The sequence below is a fragment of the Mustela lutreola genome, chromosome 13 (genome assembly GCF_030435805.1).
Source record: "Mustela lutreola isolate mMusLut2 chromosome 13, mMusLut2.pri, whole genome shotgun sequence".
NCBI classification, from domain to species: Eukaryota; Metazoa; Chordata; class Mammalia; order Carnivora; family Mustelidae; genus Mustela; species Mustela lutreola.
Window position 1 is genome coordinate 55,053,978 of NC_081302.1, and position 24,997 is coordinate 55,078,974.

The 24,997-nt window shown below is 43.1% G+C and overlaps 1 protein-coding gene across 13 annotated transcripts in view; it reads right to left on the bottom strand.

The window, feature by feature from the left end:
• ENOX1 (ecto-NOX disulfide-thiol exchanger 1) overlaps positions 1 to 24,997 on the bottom strand; it is a 572,082-nt gene that overhangs the window by 44,640 nt on the left and 502,445 nt on the right. For all 13 annotated transcript variants that reach the window (XM_059144563.1, XM_059144567.1, XM_059144559.1 and 10 more), the window contains one exon: positions 22,064 to 22,120. In XM_059144563.1, coding sequence (XP_059000546.1) covers positions 22,064 to 22,120 — 57 coding nt within the window. The remainder of the gene's footprint in view (positions 1 to 22,063; positions 22,121 to 24,997) is intronic.

The following is a 24,997-nucleotide window of genomic DNA, read 5'->3' on the forward strand; positions in this document are numbered from 1 at the left end:
GGAACAGAAAATCGACCACTTTCCAGAAGGTAGGACGTGAGGAGAAGTAAATCTGAAGCGATGGGAAGATAGACCCTGGAGGTAGGGGCCATCTCCCAGCAAAAGGTAGAGCAGCACAACACAGAATGAGAACTTTTTAGAAGTCTGCTGCACGGAGGGAGGTTGCTCCAAAAGCTAAGTGGGGGTGGAACCTTTGCAGAGACAGTGTGGTCTCAGGACCCACAGGGTCACAAAAAGATTGGGGGTGTCTGAGTGTGGCAGAGCTGCCAGGTAGAAGAGCAGGGAAGCTGGCTGCAGAGACAGAGCTGAAGAGTGAGTTCTCAGCTCCGGTTTACCTTAAACCGTGATCTGAGGCACAGCTGGACCATGACTCTTCAAGCAGGGACCCCACAAGTGGCAGATCCAGGGAAACTCCCCTTCCTCCTCTGGAGGCAGGAATATGCTGGGTTTGGAGGCTTCGAATGGGGCCAGGCACCAGAGACAGAAATGCTCAGTCACAGGCCAGGTGAGCATGGAGTGTGGCTGGAGACCAGGGAGAGGGGAGGGATTGACTGCTTTTCTCTGAGGGCTCACTGAGGAGTGGGTCCCAGAGCTCTCAGCCCTCTGGGCCGGAGATTGGGAGTTTGCCATCTTCATTCCTGTCCTCTAAAGCTCTATGGAAAGCATTCAGGGAACAGAAGCTCCCAAGAGTGAACCCAAGCAGATTACTTAGCCTGGCCCCTGGCAAGGGTGGTACCATTCCGTCCCGGGCAAAGACATTTGAGAATCACTGCAGCAGGCTCCTCCCCCAGAAGACCAGCAAGAACATCTAGCCAAGACCAAGTTCCCCAATGAGAACTGTGGAACTCCAGAGTTAGGGGAAAGCAATACATAGAATTCATGGCTTTTTCTCCATGATCCTTTAGTCTTTCAAAGTTAATTTTTTTTTTCATTTTATTTTTTCTTCTTCTATTTTTTAACTTTTCCTCTTTTAATGTTTTTTTTAACTATTTTATCAATGCCTTTTTAAGAATCTTAAATTTTCATTGTCAGAGTCATATTTTATCACTTCATTATATTTAAGCTTATTTTTTATATACATATAGGTATTTTTTTCTTTAAAAATTTGGAGTATAATTTCTTCTAATAAGTCAAAATATACCCTAAATCTAGTGCATGGCTTTTTTCTAGTCTCCAGACTGATCACATTCTTTTTTTTCCTTTTTCCAACCAACTTATCAATTCCTTTTTTAGAATCTTTTACAATTTTCATCTTTACAGTCATATTCTATCCCTTCATCATGTTTACCCTTATTTTTGTATATATGTTAAGTTTTTTCTTTAAAATTTTGGGAGGTAGTTTCTTTTAAGAGACCAGAATAAACCCAAAATCAAGTGGGTGGCTCTGTTCTATTCACCAGTTTCACCGGACAGATACACACACACACACACACACATATGTATGTATGTGTTTTTTATTTATTTCCCCTTTACTTCTCCCCCAATTTCAGGTCTCCTCTGATTTCGATAGCATATATTTTTCTGGGAGCTTTGCCATCCTTTGAGTATTCTGTTCTCTCATTCATTTATTCTTATCTAGATAAAATGACAAGTGAGTTTTTGTGGGAAAAAAGAACAAGAGGCAGTACCAGGCTACAGACCTAATCAATACGGGCATTAGTAATATGTCAGAACTAGAATTCAGAGTGACTATTTTCAAGGTGCTCACTGGGCTCAAAAAAAGCACCGAAGATATTAGAGAATCCCTTTCTGTAGAAATAATATCCCTTTCTGGGGAATAAAAGAACTAAAATCTAACCAAGTTGAAATAAAAAAAAGCTATTAATGAGGTGCACTAAAAAACGGAGGCTCTTACTGCTAGGATAAATGAGGAAGAAGAGAGAATTATGATATACAAGACCAAATGACAGAGAATAAAGAAGCTGAGCAAAAGAGAGACAAACAACTACTGGAACATGTGGGAAGATTTTGAGAGATAAGTGATACCATAAGATGAAACCATATTAGAAAAATTGGGATTCCAGAAGAAGAAGAAAGAGGGGGGAAGAAGGTATATTGGAGTAAATTACTGTAGAGATTTTTCCTAATATGGCAAAGGGAATAAGCATCAAAATCCAGGAGGCACAGAGAACCCCCCTCAAAATCAATAAAATAGGTCCACATCCCGTCATCTAATAGTAAAACTTACAAGTCCTAGTGACAAAGAGAAAGTTCTGAAAGCAGCTCAGGACAAGAGGTCTGTAAGATACAATGGTAGAAATATTAGATTGGCAGCAGACTTATCCACAAAGACCTGGCAGGCCAGAAAAGACTGGCATGATATATTCAGAGCACTAAATGAGAAAACTATGCAGCCAAGAATACTATATCCAGCTAGGCTGTCACTGAAAATAGAAGGAAAATAAAACGTTTCCAGAACAAACAAAAACTAAAAGAATTTGCAAACACCAAACCAGCCCTACAGTCCTCTAAGCAAAGAGAGAGCCTAAAAGTAATAGACTAGAAAGGAACAGAAACAACACACAGTAACAGTCTCCTTACAGGCAATACAATGGCACTAAATTCATGTCTTTCAATAGTTACCCTGAATGTAAATAGCCTAAATTCCCCAATCAAAAGACACAGAGTATCAGAATGGATTAAAAAAAAAAAACACCCATTAATATGCTGTCACAAGAAACTCATTTTAGACCCAAAGACACCTCCAGATTTAAAGTGAGGAGGTGTAAAAAAATTTACCATGCTAATGGACATCCAAAGAAAGCTGGGGTGGCAATCCTTATATCAGATAAATTAGGTTTTAAGCCAAAGACTATAATAAGTGATGAGGAAGGACACTATATCATACTTAAAGGGTCTGTCTGACAAGAAGATCTAACAAGTTTAAATATCTATGCCCCTAACATGTGAGCAGCCAATTATATAAATCAATTAATAACAAAAAGAAACACATCAACAATAATACGATAATAGTAGAGGAGTTTTAGACACCCACCCCCCACTGAAATGGACAGATCATCTAAGCAAAAGATCAAAAGGAAATAAAAGCTTTAAATGACACACTAGACCAGATGGACATTACAGATATATTCAGAACATTCCATCCCAAAGCAACAGAATACACATTCTTCTCTAGTGCACATGGAACATTCTCCAGAATAGATCACATCCTGGGTCACATATCAGGTCTCAACTGGTACCAAATGATTGGGATCATCATTCCCTTCTTATTTTAAGACCACAATGCTTTGAAACTAGAATTCAACCACAAAAGGAAAAGTTGGAAAGAGCTCAAATACATGGAGCCTAAAGAGCATCCTACTAAGGAATGAAAGAGTCAACCAGGAAATTGAAATATTTTAAAAATTCATGGAAACAAATGAAAATGAAAACACAACTATTCAAAATCTGTGGGACACAGCAAATGCAGTCCTGAGAGGAAAGTATATAGCGATACAAGCCTTTCTCAAGAAACAAGAAAGGTCTCAAATACACAACCTAACCTTACACCTAAAGGAGCTGGAGAAAGAATAGCAAAGAAAGCCTAAACCCAGCAGGAGAAGAGAAATAATAAAAATGAGAGCAGAAATCAATGAAATAAAAACCAAAAGAACAGTAGAACAAATCAACGGAACTAGGAGCTCATTCTTTGAAAGAATTAGTAAGATTGATAAACCTCTGGCCACTTATCAAAAAGAAAAGAGAAAGGACCCAAATGAAAGAGGAGAGATCACAACCAACACCAAATACAAACAATTATAAGAACATATTATGAGCAACTATATGCCAGCAAATTTGACAATCTGGAAGAAATGGATACATTCCTACAGACATATAAACTACCAAAACTGAACCAGAAAGAAAAAGAAAACATGAACAGACCCATAACAGATGGCTTCCCATGAGAATTCTATCAAACATTTAAAGAATTAATACCTTTTCTCCTGAAACTGTTCCAAAAAACAGAAATGGAAGGAAAACTTCCAAACTCATTTTATGAGACCAGCTTTACCTTGATCCCCAAACCAGACAAAGACCCCATCAAAAAGGAGGATTACAGACCAACATCCTTGATGAACATGGATGCAAAAATTCTCACCAAAATACTAGCCAGTAGGATCCAACAGTACATTAAGAGGATTATTCACCATGACCAAGTGGGATTTGTTCCTGGCCTGCAAGTTTGACTTAACATCTGCAAATCAATCAATGTGATATAATACATTAATAAAGGAAATAACAAGAACCATATGATACTCTCAATAGATGCTGAAAAAGCATTTGATGAAGTATAGCATCCTTCATCAAAACTCTTCAAAGTGTAAGGATAGAGGGTACATACCTCAATATCATCAAAGCCATCTAAGAAAAACCCTCAGTAAATATCATTCTCAATGGGGAAAAACTGAGAGCTTTTCCCCTAAGGTCAGGAACACAGCAGGATGTCCACTCTTACCACTGCTATTCAACATAGAAGTCCTAGCCTCAGCAATCAGACAACAAAAGAAATTAAAGGCATCCAAATCAGCAAAGAAGAAACCAAACTCTCATTCTTTGCAGATATAATACTTTATGTGAAAAACCAAAAAGACTCCACTCCAAAACTTCTAGAACTCATACAGGAATTAAGCAAAGTGTCAGGATATAAAATCAATGCACAGAAATCAGTTGCATTTCTATACACCAAGAGCAAGACAGAAGAAAGAGAAATTAAGGAGTCAATCCCATTTACAGTTGCATCTAGAACCATAAGATACCTAGGAATAAACCTAACCAAAGAGGCAAAGAATCTATACTCAGAAAACTATAAAGTATTCATGAAAGAAATTGAGGAAGGCACAAAGAAATGGGAAAACATTCCATGATCATGGATTGGAAGAACAAATATTGTGAAACTATCTATGCTACCTAAAGCAATCTACACATTTAAGGCAATCCCTATCAAAATCCCATCAGTTTTTTCAAAGAAATAGAACAAATAATCCTAAAATTTATATGGAACCAGAAAAGACCCTGAATAGCCAGAGGAATTTTGAAAAGAACAACAAAGTTGGTGGTATCACAATTCTAGACTTCAAGCTGTATTACAAAGCTGTCATCATCAAAACAGCATGGTACTGGCACAAAAATAGACACATAGATCAGTGGAGCAGAATAGAGAGCCCAGAAATAGACCCTCAACTCTATGGTCAACTAATCTTCGACAAAGCAGGAAAGAATGTCCAATGGAAAAAATGACAGTCTCTTCAACAAATGCGGTTGGGAAAATTGAACAGCCACAAGCAGAAGAATGAAATTGGGCCATTTCTTTACACCACACACAAAAATATACTCAAAACGAATGAAATACCTCAATATGAGACAACAGGAATCCACCAGAATCCTTGAGGAGAACACAGGCAGCAACCTCTTTGACCTCTGATGCAGCAACTTCTTCCAGAAACATAGCCAAAGACAAAGGAAGCAAGGGCAAAATGAACTATTGGGACTTCATCAAGATCAAAAGCTTTTGCAGAGCAAAGGAAACAGTCAAGAAAACCAAAAGACAGCTGACAGAATGAGAGAAAATATCTGCAAATGACATATCAGATAAAGGGCTAGTTTCCAAAATCTATAAAGAACTTATCAAACTCAACACTCAAGGAACAAATAATCCAATCAAGAAATGGGCAAAAGACATGAACAGAGATTTCTGCAAAGAAGATTTCATCCAGATGGCCAACAGACACATGAACAAGTGCTCCATATCACTCGGCATCAGAGAAATACAAATCTAAACCTCAATGAGCTGCCACCTCATACCAGTCAGAATGGCTAAAATTAGCAAGTCAGGAAACAACAGATGTTGGTGAGGATGCAGAGAAAGGGGAACCCTCCTACACTGCTGTTGGGAATGCAAGCTGGTGCAGCCACTCTAGAAACAGCATGGAGGTTCCTCAAAAAGTTGAAAATAGAGCTACCCTACCACCTGGCAATAACACTACTAGGTATTTATCCTAAAGATATAGATGTAGTGATCCAAACGGGCATGTGCACCCAAATGTTTATAACAGCAATGTCTACAATAGCCAAACTATGGAAAGAACCTAGATGTCCATCAACAGATTAATGGATAAGATGATGTGGTATAGGGGTGCCCGGGTGGCTCAATGGTTTAAACCTCTGCCTTCAGCTCAGGTCATGGTCTCAGGGTCCTGAGATCGAGCCCCACATCGGGCTCTCTGCTCTGCGGGAAGCCTGCCTCCGCCACCCCCACTGCCTACCTGTGATCTCTGTCTTTCAAATAAATAAATAAAATCTTAAAAAAATCTTAAAAAAAAAAAAGAAGATGTGGTATATATACACTGGAATACTATCAGAAGAAATGAAATCTTGCTATTTGCAATGATGTGGATGGAACTAGAGGGCATTATACTGAGTGAAATAAGTCAATCAAAGAAAGACAATTATCATATGATCTCCCTGATATGAGGAATTTGAGAGGCAGAGTGGGAGTCTGCAGGGAGTAGGGAAGGAAAAAATGAAACAAGATGAGATTGGGAGGCACTAAAACCATAAGAGACTCTTAATCTCACAAAACAAACTGTGGGTTGCTGGGAGGCGGTTGCTGGAGTAGAGAGAGGGTGGCTGGGTTATGGACATTGGGAAAGGTATGTGCTATGGCAAGTGCTATGAAATGTGTAAGCCTGAAGATACCCAGACCTGTACCTCTGGAGCAAATAAAAATAAAATTAAAAACTAAAAAAAAAAAAAAAAAAAAAAAAATCAGAAAGCAAAGAGGAAGAAGAGGGAGAAACACAGTGAAAAAGCAAATGGATGAGAAAGGGACTGATGGGAATGAGTAACTGAATAACCTTCAAATTTTCTTATGGCTCAAAGAAAAGTAAGAAAGCATCAGTCTCCAAGAGTGAGCAGGATCTCAGGAATTTTCTCTGGGTAGGAAGCAGCAAGGTCTCACTAATCTTATCAGTTACTAAAGTTTGGTACCATTTGTTCCAAGGGTCGTGGACTCCCTTCTGCCCTGTGCCCTTTCCTCAGAAGCCACTGGTGTTCAGGGTCTGTGTGAGGGGAGCCTCAGAGAGACTACGTGTGAGTGGACATGTCGGGCTCCTGCCGCCAGCCGCATCACACACAATGCAACCCCATTTTATGTGCTGAGATGTTCCACTTCATTGAGGTTCAGTTGCTGGACCCAGAGGACATGTGTGATGTCCGGAGACAACTCCAAGAACTGTGTTTTCTAAGACTTCCAATGGCAAAGATGAAGATAGTCGAGAGCTGGTTACAGATTATAAAAGGTACCTTCTTAAGCAAGACAAGTGAAAGCTCAGTGTGGGTTAGGTGTCAGAGGCATCCAGCTACAGGATTTCTCCTGGTAGCCTTCCTTTCAGGTCATTCTTGGTTATATTTATTTAATAAATACTTTGATAGTGCTTACTGTGTGCAGGTAGTATTATAAGAGCTTTATGAATATGAACTCATTTAATCCTTCTAACAGCTCTATGAGGTATTTCTGAATTCCCACATTACAGATGAGGAAAGTGAGGCACAGAGAGGCTAATGACTTGCCTAAAGTCACACAACTAGTAGGAAACAGATGCCATATTTGAACCAATGATGCCTCACTCCAGAGGCATCATTAACTACAGTGCGATGCTGCCTTTCTTAAATGCTCTGCTGACACCTACTACAATCCTTGTCAATTGAAAAATGCCTGTTGGACACTGGGATCAAATCCTTTTCTGAGGACTGACTCTAGGGCTCACCCATTTGGAGCCAGCCCGGGCTCTTGCACAATCATGAAAGCAAAGGGGAGCAAGGCAGAAAGCCTCAGGGGCCTGGCAGAGGAGCAGAGTTAGCAGGGATGGGGCCTGGCTGCCCGCTACTGTTAGATGGTGACAGACTTCCTTCGGACAAGTGTGACTTAGAACCCTGGCCTGGGTAATAACATGTAGGAAGTCCAAAGGCAGAATGCAGCGGGCCAGGAAAGAAGGCGCCACATGCATGTTCTGGTTTGGAGGAGGTAGGCGGCAGAGGGCCCAGGTCAGAGCAGGACTTCAGATCAAGTGTGGGCCGCAAGCAGGACTAGCTAACAGGTGAAGAGGTCAAGCAGGCGTACCTAGGATGGGGCTCCAGCCACACCCCTGCCATTGACGTGGCAGGAAAAGAGAGAAAAGGTGGGAGACATAGAAGCCATTCCAAAGAGAGAATGGACAGATTCTGTGTGCAAAACAGAGCAAAGGAGAGTTAAAAAAAAAAAAAATTTAAAACAAGTCTGGATGACTAGCAGAATAGTCCATTTCTCTAGAATCAGAGAGCACAGAGTTATGAGAAGTACAGGCTTCAATAATTCAGAAATTCCGGATTTAAGGTCTTAAAAGGGCAGCTGGAAGTCTGGCACACCAGCTTTGGAGAGCGGTTGCGCCAGGAATGACCTTCCAGCCCATCTTCTGTCTCTCTCCCTCTTGCACAGTCCCACAGCACCCCTGTTGTCCCAGCAGTAGTATTACCAGTGCTCCCTGTCACCTCAAGAGTTGCCTGGCCTTTGTGGGACTGCTCTGGCAGCAAGCATTTCTCTGCACAGGGACAACGTCCCTGGTACCTGGGCAGAGAATCCCTTGTGCACAGGACATCTGCAACCAGTATTTTTGAAAGAGTCAGTAGGAGACTCTCAGTAGTATCTGTTGAGTTAAATCAATCGGATGGACCTGTTACTACATACAGAGAGGATAATCATATGTGAGACTGAGAGGCAATGACAGGACCTGGTCAGGACCTGGCCTGGAGTGACTTACAAGCAGACTGTGAAGAGCATATACAGTGGACAGTGACAAGGCCAGTCACAGTTGCTTCAACTGTTTTGCATTCATTCTTTTGGTTCCTAAATGCATTTGGTGAAGTGTCATTTTCAAGTAAAATCATTGTTTTACCATCTCAGGTTGAAGAAAGTAAAAAAGTTAATTTTTAGTTTATATCCATTATTAATGCTTCCAATATGTTTTTAATTTAAATACTGACTCTTTTTGGAGACCATTATAAGCTTATAACTTTGTTCTTTTCCTTTCCTTTCCAAAATTTAAGACAGTTCTCCAGTTCACCTTAATCCTTAGTAATAACCTTTCTTGATTTTCTCATTACAAATTTAATATATATTTTTTCAATGTAGAAAAATCATAAAATATAAAAGGAAATAGTTAAATTAACAGAAACTTTTCTACCCAAACATAAGCAGTCTTAACATTCAGATATTTACCTTTTATGTTTTCTATATAACCCTCCCCCACACATATAGAGAACATAACACACACACACACACACACACACACACACGTGTATGATTACTGTTTAGCTCTTATTTGAAAAACAGGAATTCTTCCACGTGTACTTTTAAAAGAGAACAGAGACTTTGACAGGAACGACTAATTTCAATTTTGTAGTGTTTCCCATTAAATAGTAAGAGCATTACTGCTGCCTGCATCATAACTTAGTTATGGGTATGACAGTTCACACCATGCTTATGCTGTGCTCTCAAGCTGGCAAAATGAATGACTTTCTTTGACACAGTCTTGTGACAGTCCTATTAAATACACATGATCTAAAAATGAGGAAAAAATTCCTTCATATTCCAATAACTCCATTCATTATTTAAAGTGTATGGTGTAGCATTTTGAGTTTCCTATGTGCCATTTCTAGATGTTCCCCAATACACTTGATCTCAAACACAGCCCTGTGTTTCTCTTCAATATGTAAGAAATGTAATGTGCGCCATGATACCTACGCCAGTAAAAACCCTTCACAGCCTGCAGAAGTACTGACATGAAAAATCTCCTTAACCAATAAAAACGGAGCTCCAAACAGAAGAAACTCAAGTGAACTACTTCTAAATGTATGTATGTGCATCCAGAATTAGTTGGCTTGATTTATCTTGTATGATACTGACTCTATTGCTGGTAGAGATTAATTGTATTGTGGTGCTCTTGGCATGTTATTTTCCTAGTCCATTTCTCAGTATGACATTTCTTATTTTTCTCCGCTACAAAGGACCCACTATCATAATTTTCACCTGCTGAGTTTACATTACTAATAATAATATTAAAATTCAGAGTTTTCATGACCTTTATAGCAGTAAATTAGGTCATAAGAATAGATGGGATGCAATCTGATAAATGAGGAAGACATTTAATTATTATTAAAGTAAAATCAAATTTCACAAGGTTGGCCAGGCACACTATGAGATCTCAGTAAACATTAAATAGTCTCCCCTCCCCAACACACTGAAGTCCAGTTCTCTCCTCTGTGTTCCTGCCTATGCAACACGAGAAATATTCCAAGAACAAAGTGTCTTTGCCAGAGAATAGTACATGTATAATATGAGGTCCTCTGAATAACGAAAAATAAGAATAATGGTCATGATGATAATGCTAATATGTAGCCCTTGCTGAATGCTTGGTAGATGCCATATGCTGGTACAATTATTATCCCTATTTGTAGATGAAACAATTAAAGTTCAAATAAGGTGAGTAGCTCCCTAAGTTCAGGGACCAGGAAAGTAAAGGCTCTAAGTCTGGGCCCCAGTCAGAGCTATTATGTGGCATGTGCCGCCTCCTATCTGAGTCATCTCTCAGGGAATCACAACCTCAGTTCCTTCAAGCCCCTCGTCCCTTCCTTACTGAGAGCCAGTCTTTGGTGATTTCCCTTTTTTGTCAGCTGCTCCTTGAAGACAGTGACCGGGCTGTGGTGGCCTCCGTTCCCTCACACGACTCTGTGCCCACAACACTGCACTGCCTGGCACCTGCATGAGGGTGGACATGCTCGTTGGGAGTCTGCTGTCTTCTGCGTGCTCTCCGAGTGGATGTGCTTTCTTATGAACCAGAGTCTGACAGTTACTAATTGTATAGTCTTTTCTTTTGGGGGTTTGGGTGGCAGAAAAGTTCCACATTTGGACTAAATGAGATCCCTAGACACAGTCTGATTGGAATCTATTGGGCCTCCACCACTCTTACGTTCATCAAATATTTTTTGAGCACTGACTCTGTCTGTGGTAGGCTTTGTGCTGGATGAGATTCACAGATGAATAACAGTAGTTCCTGCTCTCAGAGAATGTACATGTCCAGAGGATGACAGGCATGTGAAAGATAGTAAAATACAGTGTGGTCTAACTATGACAAGGCCTTGGATGCTGTGGGCAGCACGTGACCTGGGCAGGTGGAAAGCAGGTGGCACTTAGGCAGGGTGTCGTCTGGCGTCATGTGGGAGTTTGTCAGAAATGCAGATTTGCAGGGCCCAGCCCAGATCTGCCCAATCTGAAGCTCTAGTGTCTTAGGAAACTCTCCATTAGATTCTGTCACTTACTAAAGTCTGAGAAATACTGCCTTCCAGAATGTAGACTCATAAGCACACATTTAGGCAAGAAAACGCATACTAAATTAAAATCCATAAAGTAAGGGTTAGCTGATGTGATCCCTACCACCTCAGCTCTAACTTTGATAATCTACAAGATTTCTGTACATTTTTAAAAAATTGATTTAGAGAGAGCATGTGACTGGGGGGAAGGGCAAAGGGAGAGGGACAGAAGGAATCTCAAGCAGACTCTGCACTGAGCCCAGAGCCCAATGTGGGGCTTGATCTCAATGACCCTGATATCATGACCTGAGCTGAAATCAGGAGTCAGATGCTTACAGAGCCACCCAGGTGTCCCTTCTGTACCCAAGTGAAGTGGAATGGAATCCATTTACCTTCAAGATCACCTGCAGATAAGATACACAAGGAAGCGTGTGCAGCTCTCATCTAACCAGTCCAAGTGGACTCACAGAGCTGTCCTAGGCTTCCACAAATTCTACGTCAGCTGGGTGCCTGGGTGGCTCAGTTGGTTGGGCGTCTGTCTTCGGCTCAGGTCACGATCCCAGGGTGCTAGGATCAAGTCCTGCTTTGGGCTCCAAGCTCATCAGAGAGCCTGCTTCTCCTTCTCCCTCTGCCCTTCCCCCTGTTTGTGTTGGCTCTCTCTCGTAAATACATAAAATCTTAAAAAAAAAAAAAAAAACTATGTCAATTAAATCATCAGTTGGTATTTTAAATATGATACAAACATACCCGCTATGTAGGCCCATCATTATGGTAGGTTCTGTAAGGCATACACACATCACCTGCCATTAAGGCAGTTATGCCTGAGTTGAGGCGGTAGGTCCATCATGGGTTGTTCAGGATGTCTGGAAGGCTACTAAATACCATGGGAACATGGAGAAGATGCTAACTGATTTGGGCCGATCTTAGGATAAGGCCCCAAGAAATGGCAATTGAGCTGGCCTTACAAACAGGTGGAATCTGCATGGCAGGCAAAACCTAGCTAGCTCATCCACATACACTGAACAGTCTGGAAATGGTCCAGACAAAGAAAGGCACTCTGTAATCTCATGGGGAAGCTGACATAACAATAAAAATGACGGTGATACCGAGCACCAGAAGCCACAAATCTCCTCTACAAGGGCAATATCAGGGTTGGGAAGGCTGAGGTTTATAGGGTTTTCTTGGGGAAAAAAGAAAAAAATCAAACGAACAGAAGTCTGAAAAAAAAAAAAAAAAAAAGATGAAGTGGTCCAAAGCTGGTGAGTCTCCTTGGGGGAACCCGCAAAGGTTTTGGAGAACAGCAGCCATATACCTGACCCGACACTGCCTGCAAGTCTCCCAGGGACTGGGCGTGTTCACAGCGGGCTGCTGCCTAGGCGGGTGACCACAGAGACCTCTGTGCGCCTGCCGGTCACACACCTCAGATCTACTCCATCATTCCTTCAGCAGAAGTCCCCCCATCTTTCTGTTATGAATCTAAGCCACGATGGCCTCTTCCTGTGAGCACCGGATTGCCTCCCCAGTTCAGCCCGTGCTCTGCCTGAGGCAGGAGCACGTGGAGGGCATTCACACTGAGGTCTGGTTTGCTGAAATTCTGTGGTACCCTAAGTCAGATTTAAAGCCAGAGTTTGAGGTTCACAACGTGCCTGGAGGTTTGAATGTGCTGCTCAGTTACAGGTGGCTATGTCAGGGCCTCTGGTGCCCAGGAGAGCAGCTGGGCTGGGTGTCCCTCTGCGCACGTGCGGGGCTGGGACAGGGAGGCGAGCCACACTTGGCCGGCAATGGACTCACAGCCCTCCACTGCCCAGTGGACTGCCACCTCTTGGGCCCTAGAGAGAGAGGGAGGGAATGGAGAGAGGGGTCTCCCTCAAGGCTGGGGAGAGTTTTGAGGTTGAAGGATTTAGAGCACGTTTCCCCTCATTGTGGTGGGTCGAACAGATGTCTTTCCAGGTCCAACCTTGGTAGTTACCCCCTTCATTAGCAGATTAGACCTGAGCTTTTTGCTTCGAGTTCAAGAACTGATTTGTGGACCAAGTTTTCACTTGGTTGTGCAGCCACAAACACACCTCCGTGCAGGCAGAGCTGGCTAGCAGAGCTGGCAGGGACGTGTGTGCCGGCCGAGGACCCCGTTCCGCTCCCTGCCAGGGCTGATTGAGAGGGGCTGTTGGGCAGCAGCAGGTGATGGAACAGGAAAACTTCCTGTCGCAGCCTTTCCCGCCCCCATCCCCCTTTGGCTTCTTCCCATCTCTCCGCCTACTTTTCTTCTTTGTCATCTTCCTACACATTTCCTCAAAGAAATGCCACAGTCCAGTGAGTTATGTGGCAGGATAACGGATGAGGTCTGGAGATGAGCAGCTTGTGTGAAAACGGGGAAGGCCCGCCTTGTGCCATGTCACAGAGTGCCTCTGGCTGAGCCCAGGAGAGACCAAGGTCACAGACGGAGAGCTCACCACTGCTTACACCAGGCTGGCTCTCCCCTTCTTGCTCTCCTGCAGTTTCAGCATGAACTAGGAGTTGGGGGGGGGGGTCCCACAGAACACTGAATAGTCTAACATTCTCAGGAGCCCTGTGGCACCACAGGGACAGGACTCAGAAGGGACCTTTCCAGGCTGGTGAGTCCCTGCTCCATGCTCTTTTCAGACTGCTACTCTTGGTGCTGTGCCATCAGGAACTGAAGCTGTTTGAATCACAGAGCCTCCTGAGACTCTCCCTTAATGTCTTTGAGAGGCACTAGAACAAACTTCTGCTTCTATCCAGCTTTTGGACTCTAGGGTTTTACCCACACATGTTCCCAGACTTTCTCCCTATTCACTTTTGATCAGCATATCGGGTAGCACTAAGCCATAGAGCTGTGATTAAGCCCTCTGGGTCTCTGACTTTAAAATGATGTTGCTTGCACTCAAGTCATGCCCGTGTGCTTATGCATGCCTCTCTCGTTGATGATCTGGCTGTATTAGAAATCTTCTTGGCCACATTAGAAATAAAAATTTGTGCATTTAATCTTGTGCATTTTCTCCAGACAAGCCTCAGTGGGGTAGGGGTGGCCTGGTTCTGTGTGCCTGGGTCTGGGATCCACACAGAGAACAGACTCCATAATCCTGAGACCACCAAGGAGTCTGACCTGCCGTTCACAGCACAGAACCCAAATATCATGTCTTGCTATTATTCTTCTAAATAATTCATCAAGTATATACCATTTGCCTTTCTCTTCAGAAGGCAAATATTCTCGAGAGTTGTGTTTCCTCTACTGCTGAGGAACTCAGGAACTCAGGAGTCTCTCTGCGTGCTAACATCCAGATGTTAGAACTGGCTGTGTATCTCACCACTCACCACGTAGGTGCTGAGCACTAACATTTCTAAACAATTCGTGGATCTCCCGCCATCCCTAAATCCCACTCAAACGGGAATCTTCCACATTTGAAAAGTGCAAAAATGGTAGATGAATTAACTAGTATGTTGTTAATGTTCACAGCATTCTGTCTGTGAGGGCAAGAACAAATATTTTGAGGTCTCATGGCAGGAACTGATTAAAACTAGAGCGTATGTGTGGCACGAAGTATGAGGTGGTCATTAAAAGTCATAGCTAAAAAAGTACTTAATAACATGGGGGAAAGGCTAATGATTTATAAGGGGAAAAGCATAAGCTATAAACTGCCAACAGGATATGCTTCAAGTGTGGTAGACGAGTGTGTGGGTGCTCACGGAGATGAAGGAATTACAAAGAAGTGGAAACACCAATTTCTGAGTGGTGAGATCGCAGGTGGTTTTCTTTTACTTTATATTTTTCTGCATTTTCTGCATTTTCCACAAAAACAGATGGTGCTTTTAAGAAAAGAAGCATTCACAGGTATGTAGATCGGCTCTATTTGTCACCGGTCTTCCATTTTAAACAACTGCTTTGCTTCTACACCGGGCAGGATCATTCAACCTTTCCGGAAAGTACATTGGGTTTCTCCAAGCTCAAAAACTTTTGTTTCAGATCTTGGCTTTAGCTATCTTGGTATCCATGTCCGTGTCAGACCATTTTACATAGAACTGAAATTTAGGTCTCTTTTGCTTACTCTTCTCTAACCTGGCCTGGGGAAAGAAGGTATTTCCACTTCTCTAAGCCCAAACCAGCAGCTTTACTGGACATGTGCTTATGCTGTTACCTGCTCCAAATCCACTACTGGCCAAGCAGCTACTACCAAGTCAACTCCCATCCTGATACAAAGGACGGAACCATAGCCCCCAGGTCCAGCTGGGGAAACATACTCTCGGTTGGCAGTGAGGAACTTGATAAGATAATGTCTCAAGTGTTTACTGGAAACAAAGCACAGACCATGAAGCCAGCCTTTGCCCATTTTTGATGGCAGCTCCCTCTTGTCCTTCCCTGGGGCTCCGTGCGAGCCAGAAAGTGGTACAGGGCCTTTTCTAGGCATTGGTCCCTTTCAACGGTGTAGGGTTGGAATGTGTGTGTGGGTTTTTTAAGACAGAACTATGGATTTCATGGTAACAGCAAGACACGTGGTTCATTCACAGCAGAAAACAAAAGGCTGCTGCATTGTGGCAGGAGAGGGTAGGAGGGATAGAGGATGGCGAAGGGAGAACCGGCAGGAGAAAAGCAACGATGCTACAGGAGCTGTAATTTAAGGAGAAGACCAAGTCCTGGAAGTCAGCATGTAGTATATGAGGAGAGTTGTATATTACAGGGTAAAGGGAATTCTAGTCCACCTTCTTGATTTCAAACATCTCATGAGCAAGGGTTCCCTCAGGCCTACACTTGTGGGTCCATGTCTCCCTGAAGAAAGACAAAGTGGTTGCTGGTTTTCCAGTTGAGCTTCTCAAGGTCCTAAAGCTCCCTGTGTAACTACATAGCACAACCCATTCCTGTCAGACTCTCCTCTCCATGGGGCCAGTCCTTCTGATAAAGGACTCATCTCCAGAAAGTTACTGGAAACATGCAAACAAGTTACCTCAAGTCTGTGATGCCCGCTGTGATACTAACTTGATGGTGGAGAGAGAGCCCTGATAGACTGAAACACAGGACAAGCAAGTTTTGCTAAGGGTGGAGTGTGTAATGGGAGGTCAGCTCGCCTTGGGCTAGAACCATGTTGACATGATTCACTGATGGATCTCCAGCCTGTGGCGCGGCGGCTGGCCTGTGGAAGGCCAGGGTAATAACAATACGTAACACGTACCAACATGTCTGCACCGCTAAGCCATGCTCACAATGAACCCTGTGAAGCAGGTGCGAAATTAACTTCAATTTAGAAGTGAAAAAAATGTTGGTGCAAAGAGGGCAGTGATCACTCAAGGTCTCCTGGACAGTAAGGGGCAGAGCCAGGATTGAGGCCAGGTCACTTGGTGCTGAGACTTGTTCCAAATCCTAACACTCTGCTGCCTGCCTCCCCACTCAAAGACTACTTGATTAACAGAGTAGGAAGAGGATGGTGGGACAAAGCAGTGACTCCATAAGGCTGAGGGCAGTAGGACATGGTGAGAAGAGGTCCGCATGGCTAGAGGAAGTGTGACCTCTGTAGTCTCATACCCCAGTCCCGCTAGCCTCATGCTCGGCAGGTCAGGGGCACGTATTGCCCTCACAGAGCCTGTGGGATGAGATGTGAGAAGAGTGGTCCCTTCCATCTTCTCTCCTCCCCTTCCAGGTCCAGGAAGACCCCCAAGAGAGGTAGGTAACAAGGCACTGGTCCCTTTCAACGGTGCAGGGTTGGGATGACCCCCAAGAGCAGGTAGGTAACAAGTCGTTACGGAAGGAAAGGATGGAGCCAAGGTGTCTTAGCTTTTTGCGAATATGGGCCCATTCTCCTGTGGGGCTTTCCTTTCTTCTTTCCTGCCTTATTTACGGCACCAGTATATATTTTTACCTCCTGTGCTCGCCAGCCTCAAGGATGAAAGCCACGTTCCGAAACTGGGCAACGGACCCAGCCCTTGCGGAAGTCCCGCCACAGATATCATTAAAATACAGGGCTAACAGTGGCTTTCTGCTGCGGTGTGCGAAACTGAAGAATGTTCTTCACACAGTATCTCTTCTCTACACTCCTAACATCTTTACTCTGACAGATTTAAAGACAACTCTGAGGATTTACTTTCTTACAGAGGCAGCGTGAAAAACTGAAAAGTCTTTTCTCTTTTGTGTTTTTGTTTTATTGTTGGTGGGAAGGGTGTTGTACTTGACAGTGGGAACCTTCAGTATCATGAATTAAGTCTCTTCGTAGGTTGCAAATGATTCCTCTAACCCCAGTGTGGGAGTCTGAACTGGGCAACCAGAAGACTGTGGTGTCAAGGCTTTAGTATAGCGGACACAAGGGCGGGAACAGTGGAAATTCATGGAAAATTCTTAAACCAAATTGTGCATACACTGCAGGCTTCAGCCACCACTGTACTTGACTCCTCCAAATTCTTTCTACCTTTCTCGCATCCTCTCCCTTTCCCTCCACATTCTCACCAAACATTCACATGTAAGGATCACAGGTGGGGACAGCTCTGGGGAGAAGGTCATCAAAAAAGAGATGCAAGATGAGCATAGATGATCTTTTTTTTTTAGACTTTGGTCTCTGTTATATATGATTACTAGGAGCCAGGCTAGTTGTTTAGCAGTTCTAGGAATTAGGATATAGCTCAGAGACAGAGATAAAAAGGAAATTCTTAGTTTGCTTTTTAGGAAAGGAAACTAGGTCTGGAATAACTGAAATTTCTAAAGGAACTGTGATCAAGGCCTAACTTGGCTACACTTAGAAAGCTGGACTGCCCAGCTGTCATTAACATATCCAGTTCCAAACAGAAGGAAAAACCTATTTAAAACCAGAAAGTGCAGTGCTCTTGGAGAGCAAGGTATTTGCATGTGATCTCAGTTTCTGGCTCTGATGGTTTTAAATCAGACCTCAGAAAACTTTTCTCATGCGCATGAGCTCACAGATCTTGTGATAGGGGACAAGGGTAGGTTTTTTAAGGCACTTTGGTTTGGGGACCTCAGGAATACCAGACAAGGTGGTGATGGTCAGAGAGTTGTTGCTCAATAAAATGTAAACACAGTAGAGAAATAATAGTAACAGACCAAATCTACGTGTGGTGAACATCCCACAAGCCTGACAACTCTTGGGACTAAGGCAACAGAGTCAGTAAATTACAAGACTAGACATATTTTTATGGGTCCCTTCAGGACCACTAATGGATACCATAAGTGTACATCTGCTCTACCACATTCTAAATGCTAACAATTCTGTAAGTCTGACGCTCCCTGCCAGACTTGATGACATGGCTATTAATATACGGTATCCCCCAGAAACAAATATGAAAGATGCAGAACAAGATTTACGGGCATGTTAATTATAGCACTATTTATAATAGTGAAAAAATGAGAAGTTAAATGCCTAACACATAGGCCTGTGGTTCAATTATTGCATATCTGCATTATGCAGTCATTAAGAATCACGTCTTTGAGGAACATTTGGTGACAAGGAAAATACTTAAGATATAATGAGAAATCAAAAAGGTACAAAACTGAAAATAATATGATAATATTTATTTATGGGTTTTTCCCTCTGGTCATATATATGCACATGACTGGAGAGAAGGAAAATAAAACATTAACATGGTTACCTCTGAGTAATGAGATACTAAGTGATTTTTCTTTACCTCTCTATTTTTTTTCTATAATTTTCCAGTTCCATACAAACTACTTCTTTTACAATAAAATGCATTGATTTTAGAAAGCACTTGTCAACTCTCACAAGAATATCCAGCTAAGCCAGCACCAGTCCTGTATAATTGTTACTAATAAATAATATGCAAAATTTCAGCATATGTGAATAATGACAGTAAAAAAAAAAAATCTATATGTCTTTGTCAGTAACCTCGGGGCCAGAGGCTTTAAACCTCATGAACTGCATTTTTTGCATCCTGCCAAAATTCTGCTTTCCACATTAAACACTTCATGGGCCTAAGTGAAGAGAGGGAACTGATGTCGAGTATGTAGTCTGACCCCTGTGTTTATGTATCTGGTTTTCCTGAGCATACTTATGGATAGGGAAGATGAAGTTCAAAAAGGTCAAATAACTTGCCCTGGTCACAAGTTTATTCAGGGGCCAAAATGGGACTTAAAGCCTCTCAGTCTGGTTTGAAAGCCCTGATTCCCTCTACCACCACAGAGCTGATGGAAACGTTAGATGGGACACAGACTTCATAGCAGACATTTAAAAATATCTTCATAAGATATTGCTCAGGGGCTTCTCATTGTGGCCAAAATAACTTATTTTTGTTTCTTTTCATTCACATCACCCCAGTGGAGGTGGTAGGGAAACTGCCCAAAGGAGACAACACTACAGACAAAAGGGAGAAAGACAAGTGAAGAGCCCACTTACTGGGAAACCCCTGAACGACCAGGCAGTGATTATGACGACTACCCGGCCTTCTGGTCCGTGAGGCCATGACCACCAGTAGTGACCAGCCAAGTGTGGCTGGGCTCAGTCTTCCACAAATATCTCACCCACCCCTCAGCAGTCACGATGCTGCTCCTCCCTCCTACTTGGCCTGAACCTCATCTCCCAACAGTCATTTCTTCTGCTGATTACAAAGCCCATATCCTGGATTCCAGAAAGGAATTTTTCAAAGCTAAAAACTTCCCTTTAGGAAGAACAAAAGACCTCAAAGATGATCTTCCACTTTTTTCATTTAATAATGAACGGCTTTTGACATTTCTCAAAATGAGAGCCTAGGGACTAGATATTATGGTAGGCTTATCTTCACAAGTATCGTCAATTTAATTAAACCAACAGATGAGCCCATAATCGTAACTACATCCTGCTCAGAACCTCAGAGTTACAAAGTAATTCCACGTCTGTTCTCTCATTCGCTTCTCGCCATAAGCCTTATGGAAAGAAAGGCAGGTAACACCATCCCCATTTATAGACCAGGAAACTGAGGCATACTGCAGTTTTGGCTGGCTTGCTGGATTTGATGGTAGCTTCCTTGGAAGGCACAGAGGGACTGACTGAGGGGAGAGCACATGAAGGTTCTGGTTGAGAACTTGGCAATGTGTTGCTGGAGGACAGAACCCTGGAAAAAAGCTCTAGGGTAAGGACAGGGTTTATGAAATATTTGAGTGGGAAGAGAAACTACTTCGGTAGAAATACTGCCTGTAGAGCGCGTCTTCCTCTCCTTTTCTACTTTCTCAGGCCTCTCCACTCTTCAGAGCCAACCCAAATCCCACAGATCTGGGAAGCCATTTTTTTTTTAATGTATTTATTTGGCAGAGAGACAGAGAGAGCCCAAGCAGGGGGAGGGGCAGAAGGAGACAGAGAAGCAGGCACCCTACTGAGCAGGGAGCCTGATGCCAGGCTTGATCCCAGGACCCTGAGATCATCTGAAGGCAGATGCTTGACTGATTGAGCCACCCAGAATGGAAAGCCATTCTTAATTATCCACCACAAGGAAACCATAATAATACCACCTTAAGGTTCCCACGTGCCTTAGCTCCTTGCAACATCATGACACATTTGTGAGGGTAGCTTTGCCATCTGTTTTACAAACAGAAAAACGAAGCTCAGGAGGGTTCGCCTGCCCCAACTGACACGGTTAATAAGACGCAAAGTCCAGATTTCACACTATATCACGTAACAGCTGCCTCACATTCCTGTACACTTATCACATCTTGTATATCGCTCAAGTGTCCCCTCATTCCTCCACTGTGTTCTAAGTTCTCAGAGAACGGACGGCAAGCCTTACGTTTCCTTGTAACCGTCCCCACTACCAGCACTTAGCAGAGCTCCATGTACACAGTAGGTTCTCAATAAACGTCAGACGTTAACTATCTGTTTGGTAGGAACAACAGCTATTAAGAGGGATTTTTTGGTGTTTTGGATGTCCAGCTTTCCACAGTATATAATTAAAACAAGAGTGAACATGAAATGTATAATTTCTCCTAGCTCTAGCTTAATCAGGCATTCATTACCATGTCTGATTCTGTGTTAGATGAAAAGAACTGCTTAGTAAGCATTTTCTGTGATAAGGATAATCAAATACATCAGATATCAGATTTTTAAAAAGACAAAAGCAAAACCATCCAACCCAGGGAGAGACAATGATCTACACGGAATAATGTTCCATCTGAGACTGAGGCCCTTCCAAGGCAAAGAGAGTACTTGACTAAGGTTGGCAACGGGATACGCAAGCAAAACAGAGAGGAAATCAGGGTGCTCACTGGGATCTTGTATCAAGAAGATGGATGGACCATGCTACTGTTCTGGGTCAGAAACAGAGAGAGGCAATGCTTTCAAAGGCTTTTCTGAGAGAAGGAGTTTGTTCTCAATCCTCTCCAGCATAACAATCATTTCATTTCCATCTTCAGTGACAAGCAAACTTAATAGAATATATATGCAATATACAACTTATTACCCTGTTTGGTCTCATTCCATCTGCCCTCCCAACCCATCATTAGTGTATAGCTTTGAAAATATAAAGGGCTCAGAGAAATTCACTGAGATGAGAATTTTTACAATAGAGATTGGCTCATGTACCTTGAAATGGACGTTTGCTAATCTCAGCTAACAACAGCAGTACCTGTCTTCCACACTTTATTGCCAAACCATTCACAGTAATCTTAATAAGCCACTGAGAGGTAGGGATTCTGACTTCCTTGGTGTTATAAATAAAATGCCGTATACCTGTGGGCATTCAATCAACATCAAGCAACAAGAGCAACTATCAGGTGAGTGGTACCTACATTTGTGTCCTCATGGCTGTGGCCATTGGTCTCAACCAATTCCTTGGTACCTTTTAACTGCAAAAGAAAAAAAGCCCAAATGAATAAGCAAGCTTGGCTCTTAAGTATATATCATCCTGTTAATTCTGATTTATCTTGAGGTTGCACTTTATAAAACTTCTGAGAAAAAACACAGATGGAGCACCTAATTCTAATGAGTCTTATTGAAACCAGTCGGAGACCAATATTTTATAAAAGTTGATGGCTGGCAAAAAATAAATGGGTCTTGGTCATTATTTTTTAAATAATAAGATTAGAAAGCAGTTCCATAGGCATAAAATGTATAAAATTGGTTCTTAAGAATAATAAATGATTTCATTTCCTAGTTGTATTGCTATTAATTTCAACCCTGCAGCGTTTGCAAGTTGCCACCAGCTAAATGATGTTACACTAACGATTACTCGTGAATGATGTATTTTCGGTTGTTCTAACGTGCCGCAGTGCTACTCTATGTGTCCTCCTTGAGAACATATTTGAATGACTGGCATTGTTTCTGGAGGCCTAAAAAAAAAGATGATTTTCTTCTTTTTGTAAAGGAAGGATAGGGAAGACATTTCCTCAGTCACTGAGGCATCAGAAGAAAAGCTCTTTCTCAAATGAGATTGTTAACAGTGAACATTTGAAAACACTACTCTCTTTACTCTCTCAGAAGGCTTAGGAGTGATCCGTTATCAGGAGATTTCTGGAAACCTTTAATTGGCATTTTATCCTCGCCCAGCTCAAAGCAGACATTTGGAAGCAGAGAGCAAGGGCAAAGGGTGAGCAGACCTCGCAGCTGCTGGCCAGTATTTCTTCCTGGCTTATTAGTGCTTAGGAAGCAGCAGCTTCGTCATCATCTTTTTTTTAATGCCAAAAATAAAGTATTCATGGCAGGAAATAAATGCTTAAAGTTGGAAAGAAAAGAAGAAAATAAATGCATGTATATTGACAGTGCATCTGATCCAGAATATTGGTTCTTTCTGGTTATCTGTACATATTAAAATAAAAGCGTCTTTTTTTTTTTAAGACAATGTCCAATTCTCAGCAAGAAAGCCACGTGCTCTCCGTGCCAAGAGAGGGGCTTTGCCAGAGGAGGGGTAACATGAAAAAGCTGAGGCCGGGGCAGCGGACTCTGGACCAGAGGCTCTTTGACTCATTTACATATCACTCCCACTTGGGAAACAAGAATTGCGTCCACTGGTCTTCAGGGCTCCCTCACTGATGTTTCCCCACACAACTACAACATGTTACAGACATGAAAAGCAGACGGGCACCTGGGCGGCTCAGTGGCTTAAGCCTCTGCTTTCAGCTCAGGTCATGATCTCGGGGTCCTGGGATCGAGACCTGCATCAGGCTCTCTGCTCAGCGGAGAGCCTGCTTCCCTCTCTCTCTCTGCCTGCCTCTTTGCCTGCTTGTGATCTCGCTCTGTCAAATAAATAAATAAAATCTTAAAAAGAAAAAAAAGAAAAGCAGACGAGCCCCACAGTGATAGCGAGACCAGCCAATAACACAAGGCACGGAAGGACTTAAGACCCTCTCTGTGTTCCTGGAGAAAGGTTTCTGTCTTGCAGGTGTTTCCCCCTTCCCTTCTCCTCACCAACCTTTTCTGCTCACTTTAGGTCCTGAGGCTCTGCTTCCGTGACACAGAGCCGGCTTAGCAAGGGAAGACTTTGATACTTTGCTGCAGAAGTAAAGGACCATGTCATGGAAGCCGGTTCCACCCTTTACAAGTTTACTGGCACAGACAGGCCCACTGCTCTCCTCCCTTGTAAAGATTCCATCCTGATGCTCTACGTCCTCCTGTCTTTGGACACTCGCTATTGGCTCTCCTCGTACTCCCTGTCCACCGGCCCTGCTCCCTGCCCTGCTCTCCTCTGCCAGAGCCGCCACAGGCCACCACTCCCTCCTGCACCTGTAGGCTGGTCGCTGCTTTGCCCTCACTGGCCTCTGCCCATCCTTCTTTCCTCTAGCCGCTCCCCCTCCTGCAGATGGAGTGGAGGGGTGTCCTGGCTGGTGATACCCAGGCTTGGGAAGGGGCTCCGGATGTCAAAAGCTGCGTTTGGAAAGGAGGTGAAGGGCAGGAGCTGGTGGGGCCTACAGGGACTGAGAGAAGCCTCATCCTAACAAATAAGGAAGGCTGGGAGCTTACTTAGGAAAACCTGGGGAATAATCCTGCCTCCCCTGATGGGGATGGGGCAGGGGCTCATGACGGTAGGGGTCTCCCCTCATGAGCTACTTTCTTTTTAGGATTCCCATCAAATGGCATCACTTTGAATAGTAAAGTACTGGGTCTTCAGAATAAGGTGGGTCTCTTCGTGTGTGTGTGTGTGCACAGGAAAACAAGACTCTAGGCCCACACAGACATACTCTCCAGGAGTACCTACCTATGAAGGCACTGAACAAGGGTTTACACATGTACTTACTCCACCTACATCCAAAGAAAGCCTAACGGGCAATGCTCATGGAGGTACAGAGGTGCGTTTTCAAGTGTATGTGTGTGTGTGGGTGGTTGGCCGCAAGGAGATGGAGGGAATGTGTCTTCTGTGCTCCCACTTGCAAAGATGATGGGGGCACCCCGCCTAGGGGTGCTCGGAAGAACAGTCTGAGGATGGCAGGAGCACCCAGATGTATTTGCTGTGGTGCCTTCTCAGATGGACGTGCTTTTGATGTCTTTGCTTGAAAAGAGCTATCCCCTTTAGATGAGCACAGCAGATCTAAAGATGATTCCTTCCCAGTCATATTTTCTGGCTCTTTAATGAGTTTAGTTGTTCTGGAGCTTCTTCATGTTCCCCATATTTTTTAAGGGATGGGGATGAAGTGTGATGTTTCACAGCTGCCTGTGTATGAGCTTTCTGCTCTCTAAAAATGAAGGCCATACCAAGAAGATACCAGTGCTTTCTGCAACCCTCAGAGTCT